Here is a 13,245-nt window from a genome sequence, read left to right on the forward strand (position 1 = left end):
ATTAGATCGCAATTTTTGCCAGTCCTGATGTGTGTGTCCAGTTTGGTGAGTTTTGAAGCATGTTAAGAGGGTCAAATTACAGCTCAAAGAGGCAAAAGTGACAGTTTTTAGTAAATGTTTGTTTTGAAAGGGGAATTCCTGTTGATTTTTGCTGAAGGACGTCAATGTATGAAATCTAGGTCTAAGTCAGACCTACAAAGAGGTTTTTGTTTCATGTCTCTACGACAGTTCTACCGGAAGTTAAGAGCAGTTTTGTCTGAGTGCAATTTTGAGTTTTGGGGTTTGGTTTTTTGGTTTGATGGCAATTTTCGCCAGTCCTGATGTTTTTGTCAAATATGGTGAGTTTTGAAGCATGTTAAGAGGGTCAAATTACAGCTCAAAGAGGCGGCGGAATAATAATAATAATAAAACGCACAAAATACAATAGGGTCCTCTGTCCCAAAGGGACATTGCGGTCCCTAATTAGCTAACCTCAATGAACCCCAAAATACCTTAAAATAAGTATATTCTCACTAATAACAAGTGCACTTTTCTTGGTAGAAATTTTTTTTTGGACCTTTTTGCTCAATATGTTGAAAAATATTCTTAAATGAAGTAAATGCTAGTGCCATTATCTTGACATAATGATATGCGCTCGGCATTACATTTCTTGAAACCAGCAAACTTAATTCTAAAAATACTATTAAAATAAACAAAAACAATAACAAAAGAGAAATAAAAAAGCTTAAAGGTTAAATGTAATTTAGAAAAAGTTGCAACGTTGACTAATAAAACAAAGCTGGTTTTTTTTCCTTTCAAACAGTCATTGCTCAAAATATAATATTGAATCAAAATCAATGTTATTATGAATTATTGACCTATCCAAGGTTCCCATTACTTCACATCAAATATTCCACTAAGAAAAATATCTTTGGTGGAAGATTTGCAAATTTGGTAAATAAATAACCCAAAAGTTTATATTTTGTTGTTTTCTTAGTGTACCGAAAATGAACCGAACCGTGACCTCTAAACCGAGGTACGTACCGAACCGAAATTTTTGTGTACCGTTACACCCCTAGTAATTGGACTTTTATTTCACCAGGAGTCGCAATACGTTTTTAAGGTGAGACTTTGGTAAAAAAAAAAAAAAAAAAAAAAAGGTATTAGTTTTGAGAATGTTCAGTTAAAAAAATAAATAATAATAATAAAAACACATTACAAATACACACTGCAAAACGTCAGTGTTCAAAAACAAGAAAAAAAATACAAAAATGAGGGGTATTTTATTTGAACTAAGCAAAATTATCTGCCAATAGAACAAGAAAATTCGGCTTGTCAAGACTTTCCAAAACAAGTAAAATTAGCTAACCTCAATGAACCCCAAAATACCTTAAAATAAGTATATTCTCACTAATAACAAGTGCACTTTTCTTGGTAGAAAAAAAAAATGAGACCACATTTCTTGAAACCATCAAACTTACACTTAAAAACTAATTTATTGTTCTTAATGGAAATTCAACAAGGCAACCGCTTGTTACTCTCGGGGTCTCCTAGCCGCTCAGGCAAATCATATTGTCTAAAAATGCATTTTTCCATGGATAACATGACATCATCGCATCAAGTGCGTGCTCTTTCAGTCAATTAGTGCGCATATATACATATATCATTTTTTTAATTGTAATTTTGAAGATTTTACCTGAATGTGCATGAACTATTTCTGTTCAAAATAGTTTGAAATGTTACATGTTAAATGTTTAAATATAAACTGTCAGTTTACTGTACTGTGCCAACTGTACTACTATATGAGTACGTATTTTCTATTGTTTCATTGAAAATAAAACAGCAAAGTCCATTTGGCTGTCATCTGTTTTAATTATGAGACACATTTGTGTCAAAATTATGATTTTTTTTTTTTTTCATGCTTGAAATAAGAAAGGATTACTTTAAAAAAGTAGTTTTATACTTGTGAGTGTTGATGACACAGCTTTGCAACACTTGATATTCTAGTTTCAAGCAGGTTTTACTCAATATAGGTCATAACATCTCAGCAACAAGCTGTAATATCTTACTGAGATCATTTAGGACCAAAACACTTAAAACAAGTAAAACACTCTAACATAAAATCTGCTTAGTGAGAAGAATGATCTAATCAGACAGAAAATAAGCAAATATCACCCTTATTTGAGATAATTAATCTTACTTAGATTTCACTTTTTGCAGTGTGAAGACAAATAAATGCGTGCATTTCTAAATAAGTTCACATTTTTTAGAGTATAATAAGTCTCTTATTCTATTTAATAACATTGTTACTCTGAAGCTAACCAATGATAAGTAAAATACTTCGTACCTTTAATGCGACTTCTTGAACAAGTGCGGTACAAAACAGATGGACGGATTAAAATGCATGAGAATGTTTTATATTTTGAACATTATTTTTAACACTGATTACCAGCGGAATTATTCATTACTTATCGTGTTAAGCAATGTCAGTTAAGATTTATCTGGGAGCCGGATGCAGGCATCAAAAGAGCCACAGGTTCCCTACCCCTGGGTTAAGTGAATAAAGCGCTTAAATGTTTAATGTGTAACTGTGTTTAAATAGCTCATTGTTGGAAATGACCAATTTTATATAGAGGCTGATCAAACTAAATATATTATATTATAATGTTATATTATATAATTATAATATACATTATATAATTATAATGTATTTAACCTTGAGTGATTATGACCAGTACAATAAATTAAAACTCTGGTTTCTTAGTTGAAGACCACCTTTTTTGTTAAAATTCATATACAGTATAACTAACAAAAAAAACCTTAAATTTAGGTTATTATTTAAAAAAAAAAAAATCTTACTTGTTTTGTTTAGAAAAAGCATAACATTTATTTTTTATTTTTTTTACATTGTTATTCTTTTTTCTTTTTTTTTAGTTCATGCTTACATTTGATGGGATTTTATTATTGCAACATTTTACTGTTACAGTAATAAATTATTACAAGAATTTTGTCATGCCTGTGTAATCATGTTTTGTTTTAAGTCATGTTTTGTTTAGTTTCTGGCTTTTCACTCCCTTGTCTTGTTTGCATGATTACCCATTAGTTTCACCTGTTCCACGTTTGGACTCATTGTGCACTCTTCTTTGTCACCATAGCAACCATTAGTTTTCACCTGTCACGTCACGCACCTGTTTCACGTTTTGAGTCACGCACCTGCTTTCACTAATCATGTCCATAGTATTTAAGTTCATCCATTTTCTGTTGTTCGTCCTGACGACAGCCCCGCATTCATGCCCCCTGTCACACTCTGTCCACCTCTGCACACTTCATGTCCATGCCAAGTAAGTTTGTTTATTATTGCCACAGTTAGTGTTTTTTTGTTGTTCCTAGTTTTTTGCCCCCGTGCAAGTTTTTTGTTTTCATTAGTCAAGTTTGTACATCCGCCTTGAGCGCGCCTTTTGTTCTTTTGAGTGTTATTATTAAAAATGTATTTACCTTCACGCCATGACCAGTCCAATTCACTTGCACCTCGGGAGAACAAACCAAGCCATAGTCCAAGTCATGACAGATGTCGTCAGCAAGACAAACTGAAAAACACTGAACTTAAATACTACAGACATGATTAACGAAAACAGGTGCGTGACTCAAGACGTGAAACAGGTGCGTGACGTGACAGGGGAAAACTAATGGGTTGCTATGGTGACAAACAAGAGTGCACAATGAGTCCAAACGTGGAACAGGTGAAACTAATGGGTAATCATGCAAACAAGACAAGGGAGTGAAAAGCCAGAAACTAAACAAAACATGACTTAAAACAAAACATGATTACACAGACATAGACAAATTTTGAAACACGACACTCTTTCGACCTTAAGTTACGTTTCTTCAAAAAGTTCAATTCACAACATTTGTGTGCACTGCAAAAAGTGAAATCTAAGTAAGATGAAATATGTCAAATAAGGGTGATATTTGCTTATTTTCTGTCTGATAAGATCATTCTTCTCACTAAGCAGATTGTATGTTAGAGTGTTTTACTTGTTTTAAGTGTTTTGGTCCTAAATGATCTCAGTAAGATATTACAGCTTGTTGCTGAGATGTTATGACCTATATTGAGTAAAACATGCTTGAAACTAGAATATCAAGTGTTGCAAAGCTGCGTCATCAACACTCACAAGTATAAAACTACTTTTTTAAAGTCATCATTTATTATTTCAAGCATGAAAAAAAAAATCATGACTTTGACACAATTGTGTCTCATAATTAAAACAGATGACAGCCAAATGGACTTTGCTGTTTTATTTTCAATGAAACAATAGAAAATAGGTACTCATATAGTAGTACAGTTGGCACAGTACAGTAAACTGACAGTTAATATTTAAACATTTAACATTTCTAACAATTTTGAACAGAAATAGTTCATGCACATTCAGATAAATTCTTCAAAATTACAATTAAAATATTTTTGGCCGGGGGCCGGGCTGTATATATGCGCACTAATTGACTGAAAGAGCACGCACTTGGCGTGATGATGTCATGTAATCCATGGAAAAATGCATTTTTAGACAATATGATTTGCCTGAGCGGCTAGGAGACCCCGAGAGTAACAAGCGCTTGCCTTGTTGCCTTTCCATTAAGAACAATAAATTAGTTTTTAGTTTCAATGCCGAGCGCATATCATGATGTCAAGATAATGGCACTAGCATTTACTTCATTTAAGAATATTTTTCAACATATTGAGCAAAAAGGTCTCTTTTTTTTCCTACCAAGAAAAGTGCACTTGTTATTAGTGAGAATATACTTATTTTAAGCTATTTTTGGGTTCGTGAGGCTAGCTAATTCTACTTGTTTTGGAAAATCTTGACAAGCCAAATTTTCTGGTTCTATTGGCAGATAATTTTGCTTAGTTCAAATAAAATAACCCCTCATTTTTGTAATTTTTTTTCTTGTTTTTGAACACTGACTTTTTGCAGTGTGTATTTGTAATGTGTTTTTATTATTATATATTTTTTTTAAACTGAACATTCTCAAAACTAATACCCTTTTTTTTTTCTTTTTTTTTACCAAAGTCTCACCTTAAAAACGTATTGCGACTCCTGGTGAAATAAAAGTCCAATTACTAGGGGTGTAACGGTACACAAAAATTTCGGTTCGGTACATACCTCGGTTTAGAGGTCACGGTTCGGTTCATTTTCGGTACAGTAAGAAAACAACAAAATATACATTTTTGGGTTATTTATTTACCAAATTTGCAAAATATTCCACCAAAGATATTTTTCTTAGTGGAATATTTGATGTGAAATAATGGGACCCTTGGATAAGTCAATAATTCATAATAACATTGATTTTGATTCAATATTATATTTTCAGACCGCTCGCCTGTGCATCGGTTGGGAACATCTCTGCGCTGCTGACCCGTCTCCGCTCGGGATGGTGTCCTGCTGGCCCCACTATGGACTGGACTCTTACTACATACTTGCCAACCCTCCCGGATTTTCCGGGAGACTCCCGAAATTCAGCGCCTCTCCCGAAAACCTCCCGGGACAAATTTTCTCCCAAAAATCTCCCGAAATTCAGGCGGAGCTGGAAGCCACGCCCCCTCCAGCTCCATGCGGACCTGAGTGACGTCAGGTGCCCAACACCACGTAAATCGTTGGCCAACCAAAAAGTAACCCCAGTGCGCTATAGCCAACATTCACCAGGAGATGGCAACAGACAAACATAGATCACTATTACATTCCTCCCCTTTTAGAAATGTAGAAGTTACTCAAAATAAATAAACAATCCAACCAAAAAATGCAGCAGCTCAATTAAAAAACTGTACTTAAGCCACATTTCTTTTCTTTTTTTTTTAGTACTGAACTCTTAACCCTCATTTGTAAAAAATAACATGCTTATTATACAAACAGTATTTGTACACCTTTAACACAGATTTTTATACTGTCTTCAGAGACTCAGTTTTTTTGGTGGTACTCGAAACCTTTCTGGGTACCTGCGAAAGGGTGTTCAGCATGGTTGGAAAAATAGTGACAGTGAATAGAACAAGGATGGACAATTCAACCCTTAACTCAACAATGAGTAGATGAGTGTTATGTGTGTGTGTATATGTGTAAGTAAATGAACACTGAAATTCAAGTATTTCTTTTATTTATATATATATATATATATATATATATATATATATATATATATATATATATATATTATATATCTATATATAATATATATAATAAAATATATATATATATATATATATATATATATATATATATATATAATATATATAATAAAATAAATATATATATAGCTAGAATTCACTGAAAGTCAAGTATTTCTTATATGAATATATATATATATATATATATATATATATATATGAAATACTTAAGTTGATTGGCAACACTAAATTGGCCCTAGTGTGTGTATGTGAGTGTGAATGTTGTCTGTCTATCTGTGTTGGCCCTGCGATGAGGTGGCGACTTGTCCAGGGTGTACCCCGCCTTCCGCCCGATTGTAGCTGAAATAGGCTCCAGCGCCCCCCGCGACCCCAAAGGGAATAAGCGGTAGAAAATGGATGGATGGATGGATATATGAAATACTTGACTTGGTGAATTCTAGCTGTAAATATACTCCTCCCCTCTTAGCCCCGCCCCCAATCACACACCCCCACCCCCCACCTCCCGAAATCGGAGGTCTCAAGGTTGGCAAGTATGTCTTACTATTATGTTGGATCCACTATGGACTGGACTCTCACAATATTATGTCAGACCCACTCGACATCCATTGCATTCGGTCTCCCCTAGAGGGGGGGGGGGGGGGTTACCCACATATGCGGTCCTCTCCAAGGTTTCTCATTTCTCATAGTCATTCACATCGACGTCCCACTGGGGTGAGTTTTTCCTTGCCCTTATGTGGGCTCTGTACCGAGGATGTCGTTGTGGCTTGTGCAGCCCTTTGAGACACTTGTGATTTAGGGCTATATAAATAAACATTGATTGATTGATTGATATTTTGAGCGATGACAGTTTGAAAGGAAAAAAAACCAGCTTTGTTTTATTAGTCGACATTGCAACTTTTTCTAAATTACATTTAACCTTTAAGCTTTTTTATTTCTCTTTTGTTATGTTTTTGTTGATTTTAATGGTATTTTTAGAATGTGCCGTGGGCCTTTAATGTCATGACTTGGTCCTGGGGTTTAGTTTTTCTAGAAGGCAACGGAAAGTTGGCTCGGGCGAGACGGGAATGTGAGAACATATTTATTTAATTTTATCAAAAAAAAGTACAAACGAAAAGCGCGCACAGTGGCGGAGAAACAACTTGGCTATGAAAACAAATACTTGCACAAAGGCAGAAACTATGAACAACAACAAAAAAACACTAACTGTGGCATTAATAAACAAAACTTACTTGGCATGGACAAAAGGAGCAGCGTGAACGATGGACATGAAAAAAGTGTCAGAAATGTGCAGAGCATAAATGTGGGACAGGGGTATGAATCCGGGATGTCGTCAGAACGACAAACTGAAAACAATGAACTTAAATACTATAGACATGATTAACGAAAACAGGTGCGTGACTCAAAACGTGAAACAGGTGCGTGACGTGACAGGTGAAAACTAATGGTTGCTATGGTGACAAAACAAAAGTGCACAAAAAGTCCAAAAACCAAACCGAACATGACCAAAACAAAAACATGATCACACAGACATGACATTTAAAACATTAGCTGTGGGCCGCAAATGGCCTCCGGGGCACACTTTTGACACCCCTGCTATAGATAATAAAAAATTAAATGTGATAAATCTATGGATAAAAAGCAGAGCCTGGCGACGCATGCGCGTTTATCATAACTCTCTCTCTCTCTCTCTGTCTCTGCCCCTCCCTCACCAATGCTGCTGTTTGTTTTGTTTTTAACCCCTTCTTAACCCTGAACGTACATTGAAAATACACGCAACCCTAACTCAAAATGCCGGACATTTGAGGGCATTTAAGAAACTCCGCCCTGACAGCTCCGCAAAAGAGGACATGTCCGGTGAAAAGAGGACGTATGGTCGTTAGCTGCTAGCATGCCGTGTGTTGTGCCTCGGTGTGCATTGTTTACACAACGTGTGTTACGCTACTTAATAAGTCCGTGTGGAAACTCGTTCGGTACACCTCCGAACCGAACCAAAACCCCCGTACCGAAACGGTTCAATACAAATACACGTACCGTTACACCCCTACAAATTACAACACTAATTAAAGCTGCAAGCAGCGTTGGTCGGGCCCGCGTATTTGGCAGGTGCTAGTCCTAAGTGTCCCAATACTTTTGTCCAGTTTTAGTCCCAAGTGTCCCAATACTTTTGGCAAGTTGTAGTCCTAAGTGTCCCAATACTTTTGTCAAGTTGTAGTCCCAAGTGTCCCAATACTTTTGTCCAGTTTTCGGCCTAAGTGTCCCAATACTTTTGTCCAGTGGTAGTTATAAGTGTCCCAATACTTTTGTCTACTTTTAGTCCTAAGTGTCCCAATACTTTTGTCTAGTGTACCTACCTTGTCTGCATTGTGTGGGCATGCTGGTGCTTCCTGCTTTTAAGCAGCCATCTTGAGAAAACAGCAGCATCAGCACAGCGCTTCTTTGAAGGCTCATAAAATCAAAACCGGAGCAGTTAGAAAAATTATTTCGATAACTTTTATTTGGAAGGGTTCAATCTCTCTCCTGTGTTAGTTTGAAGCTGAAACGACAAACGCGCTCAGAGGAGATAATGTTTGAAGAAAGGTGACCGGTTTTTACAAAAATTTTGTTTTGAAGGGGAAATTGCAAACTTCCTGTTGATTTTTGCTGAGGGTTGTCAGTATATGAAATGTAGGTCTAAGTGAGACCGACATAGAGGTTTTTGTTTCATGTCTCTCCGACTTTCCCAGTGGGAGTTACAGGCACTTTTGTCATTTTTCTCTTCCGAGGAGCAGTTTTTTCTGTGTTTTATTCAAAAATTGCGATAGAGCGCATTTTTGAGGTTTGGGGTTAGGTTTTTTTATTAGATCGCAATTTCTGCTAGTCCTGATGTGTGCGTTCAGTTTGGTGAGTTTCGAAGCGTGTTAAGGGGGTCAAATTACAGCTCAAAGAGGCAAAAGTTACTGTTTTTAGTACTTTTTTGTCTTGAAGGGGGAATTGCCAACTTCCTGTTGATTTTAGCCCGACAATGTACTATTATGAAATGTAGGTCTAAGTCACACCTACATAGAGGTTTTTGTTTCATGTCTCTCCGACTTTCCCAGTGGGAGTTACAGGCAGTTTTGTCATTTTGTTTCTTCCGAGGAGCAGTTTTTTCTGTGTTTTATTCAAAAATTGCGATAGAGCGCATTTTTGAGGTTTGGGGTTAGGTTTTTTTATTAGATCGCAATTTCTGCTAGTCCTGATGTGTGCGTTCAGTTTGGTGAGTTTCGAAGCGTGTTAAGGGGGTCAAATTACAGCTCAAAGAGGCAAAAGTTACTGTTTTTAGTACTTTTTTGTCTTGAAGGGGGAATTGCCAACTTCCTGTTGATTTTAGCCCGACAATGTACTATTATGAAATGTAGGTCTAAGTCACACCTACATAGAGGTTTTTGTTTCATGTCTCTCCGACTTTCCCAGTGGGAGTTACAGGCAGTTTTGTCATTTTGTTTCTTCCGAGGAGCAGTTTTTTCTGTGTTTTATTCAAAAATTGCGATAGAGCGCATTTTTGAGGTTTGGGGTTAGGTTTTTTTATTAGATCGCAATTTCTGCTAGTCCTGATGTGTGCGTTCAGTTTGGTGAGTTTTGAAGCGTGTTAAGGGGGTCAAATTACAGCTCAAAGAGGCAAAAGTTACTGTTTTTAGTACTTTTTTGTCTTGAAGGGGGAATTGCCAACTTCCTGTTGATTTTAGCCCGACAATGTACTATTATGAAATGTAGGTCTAAGTCAGACCTACATAGAGGTTTTTGTTTCATGTCTCTCCGACCTTCCTAGTGGGAGTTACAGGCTTTTTTTTTTTTTCTAGGGGGCGCTAGAGCGCAATTTTGAATTTTGTGGTTTGGTTTTTTTTTTAAAAGGCAATTTTCGCAGGTCCTGATGTGTGGGTCAAATATGGTGAGTTTTGAAGCATGTTAAGTGGGTCAAATTACAGTTTAATGTGGCGGCGGAAGAATAAAGAATAAAGAATAAAACCTTACAAATACAATAGGTCCTAATGTCCCATTGCAAAAGGACTCCCTTCGGGAGTCCTTTTGCAATGGGCCATGCGGGCCCTAAAAAGTAGAATGACATGTACAGAATGTGTACAATCCTCACACACTTATGCTATTTTCGTCATGAAAAATTCTGATTTCATAGTGTTATGAGAGAATGGCCATTTTCAATACCAAAAAAAAACCAACTAACTAATGCAAACCTGCCTGCACTGCAAATGAGAGAAGTTCTAGTGCACAAGTCGGCACAAAGAACACAGAGTTCTGCAAAAGAAAACAAACAAAAAAAAAAACGCCCGGGATCAAAGCAAAAGTAACATACCGAAAATGTCTGGCAAGGCTCCTTTCTCTTCCCATGGCTCTTCACGGCTTTGGAGGAAGAGCCTGAGAGCGCAGTTAAGCGATGCAAATGTCTCCTTCTCTATCCCGGTGAGTCTTCCATATATCGCAAGCGGGCACAACGAGAGGAACAAAAGCGTCCTGAATTCTAAAAGTGTTCGCTGCAGGTTCGGGAAGACATTACCCGTGCTCTCCAAAACATCAACTTTATCTTCCCTTGCCTCCGGCTTCTTCTTCTTCTTCGCTCGCCGTAAAAAGGTCAGGGCCCGAAAGGTCTCGACGTCTGTTAGACGGTCCTTGACATATCCGTCATTCATCAGCCAAGAGATGAAGAGTGGCAACCTCCTCCTTCGCTGGAGGAGGAGGGAACAAGTGAGAAGACAGGAGGAGGAGGGCGAGGAGGGAGCGTCGAGGAAATTGGTGATGACGGGACGGCCCCGGTGGACTGTCCTAATTGTGTGTGTGTGTGTGTGTGTGCACGCAAAATATTACGTTTTTTTTTTGGTGATGCTGCAACAAGAGGACATGTGTGATTATAACCATTGAAGTGAATTAATTAACTCGCATATGGTGAATGCATAGCTGCCAACTTTTGAAATCAGAAAAACCTAGGAGCCAGGGTCCAGGTCCGACGCAAAATGATTATTAGCATTCAGACAGGTTAAAATGTTGCTAAAACCATCACTTTTCTATCAGTCACAGTGACTTTTCAAAACAAAAATATTACAGCAAAAATCATATGGGTTGATTGACATGTTTATTCTGTAAGCTAACTTCAATAGTTTGAAATTATTTTGACAGTTAATGCCAGTTATCCTGTCAACCTTTCACAAGACTTCAATTTGTTAATTGAAAGTATAATCACTTTTTACAGTAAACAAATGGTAAAACAGTACTAAACAATTCCATAAAAAAAAAAAAATTGGTGTCATTATTAACTTTCTGTCCAAGCTTGTATAATCTACTGCCTTGTTCAATTGTAAAAAATATTCTGTGCCTAAAATTCACATTTCTATCACAATTATCATACTGTAAACATGGTAAGCTAACTTCATTAAAATTAATAGTCCTGTCAACAGAGGTGGGTAGAGTAGCCAGAAATTGTACTCAAGTAAGAGTACTGTTACTTTAGAGATTTATTACTCAAGTAAAAGTAAGGAGTAGTCACCCAAATATTTACTTGAGTAAAAGTAAAAAGTATGTTGTGAAAAAACTACTCAAGTACTGAGTAACTGATGAGTAACATACACACTCATATCATATATATATATATATACATACATACATATACATTGATATATACAGTATATAATTTATAAGTATTTATTTTGCTGTTTTTGTTTACATGTTAAAGGTGTTTTAATGAATATACATGCATGTTTAACACATATAGATTCCTTTCTTTAATGAAGACTAGAATATAAGTTGGTGTATTACCTGATTCTGATGACTTGCGTTGATTGTAATCAGACAGTCGTGATGATAACGTCCACGTTTTCAAATGGAGGAGAAGAAAAGTTCCTCCTTTCTGTCTAATACCACATGAAAGTGGTGGGTTTTTGGCATCCTATTTGTCCAGCTTCCATATTCGTTTTTATACACTTTGCAAGAAATATATTGGTGTCAAACCCCGTAGCTTGCTAGCTTGTTTACGCTGGCTTTCGGAGACTCTTGTTTTGAAAGCGCAGGCGCGATGGCGCGGCACTTTTATTGTGAAGACAGGAACGTCCTCATGTGCGGTCAGTCTTGAGGCTTTTGACGGTACGGTTGAAATAAAACAAGTATCTTTTTTCCTTCACACTTTTGATTGATTGATTTGAACTTTTATTAGTAGATTGCACAGTACAGTACATATTCCGTACAATTGACCACTAAATGGTAACACCCCAATAAGTTTTTCAACTTGTTTAAGTCAGGTCATGTGACCACCTGGCTCTGTTTGATTGGTCCAACGTCACCAGTGACTGCATCTGATTGGTGGAACGAAGTGAAACGTCACCAGTAAGGCAGGCACTTTGAAGGTCTGTCTGACAGACCAAAACAAACAAAGCGTGCATTAACAGATCGATAAAAATTAGTAGCGAGTAGCGAGCTGAATGTAGATAAAAGTAGCGGAGTAAAAGTAGCGTTCCTTCTCTATAAATATACTTAAGTAAAAGTAAAAGTATGTTGCATTAAAACTACTCTTAGAAGTACAATTTATCCCAAAAGTTACTCAAGTAGATGTAACGGAGTAAATGTAGCGCGTTACTACCCACCTCTGCCTGTCAATAGCATGGAATTACAATTCAAATGTAGTTTTTTTGTAAGTCTTTCAAAAGAATTCAAAATATGAAAGAAAATTAATTTAAGCCATCAGACACTTGAAAAGTGGCACATCACATCTCTAATGTAATCATTTGAACTTTTCAACAGAAATAGCACTGCAAAAATATTAAGGACATACTTCTGTATTTTGGTAGTTATGCTGTCAACATTTAACAAGATTTCTTCAACTTGGACTTGAAAGCATAAATAGTATAAACACTTTTAACAGTATAACAGTACTAAACAATTCCAATAGATAACATTGGTGTCATTACCTTTTTGTGGCTAAAATCCAAATTTATTCTATCAGATTGATCATACTGCAAAAATGATATGGTAACTTTATGATAAGTTTACTTCATTAAGTCCATGCTCAATTATTGCCACCCTAAATAAAACTTCGGCATTTATCACATCCAAAGAATCTGTTTGGGCGACGA

General features: G+C 36.4%; 1 protein-coding gene across 3 annotated transcripts in view; it reads right to left on the reverse strand.

Moving 5' to 3' along the window:
• The window catches only part of grid2ipa (glutamate receptor, ionotropic, delta 2 (Grid2) interacting protein, a), a 138,727-nt gene that overhangs the window by 87,735 nt on the left and 37,747 nt on the right, over positions 1-13,245 (reverse strand). Inside the window, exon 1 of one of the 3 annotated variants that reach the window (XM_061974351.2) lies at positions 10,482-10,869. The exons of the other annotated variants lie outside the window; for them this stretch is intronic. Within the exon in view, the coding sequence (XP_061830335.1) occupies positions 10,482-10,516 (35 nt within the window). The 5' untranslated portion in view covers positions 10,517-10,869. Of the gene's footprint in view, positions 1-10,481; positions 10,870-13,245 lie in introns of those variants that run through there. 3 annotated transcript variants of the gene reach the window in all.

This window comes from Nerophis lumbriciformis, linkage group LG22 (assembly GCF_033978685.3).
Source record: "Nerophis lumbriciformis linkage group LG22, RoL_Nlum_v2.1, whole genome shotgun sequence".
Classification (NCBI taxonomy): domain Eukaryota; kingdom Metazoa; phylum Chordata; class Actinopteri; order Syngnathiformes; family Syngnathidae; genus Nerophis; species Nerophis lumbriciformis.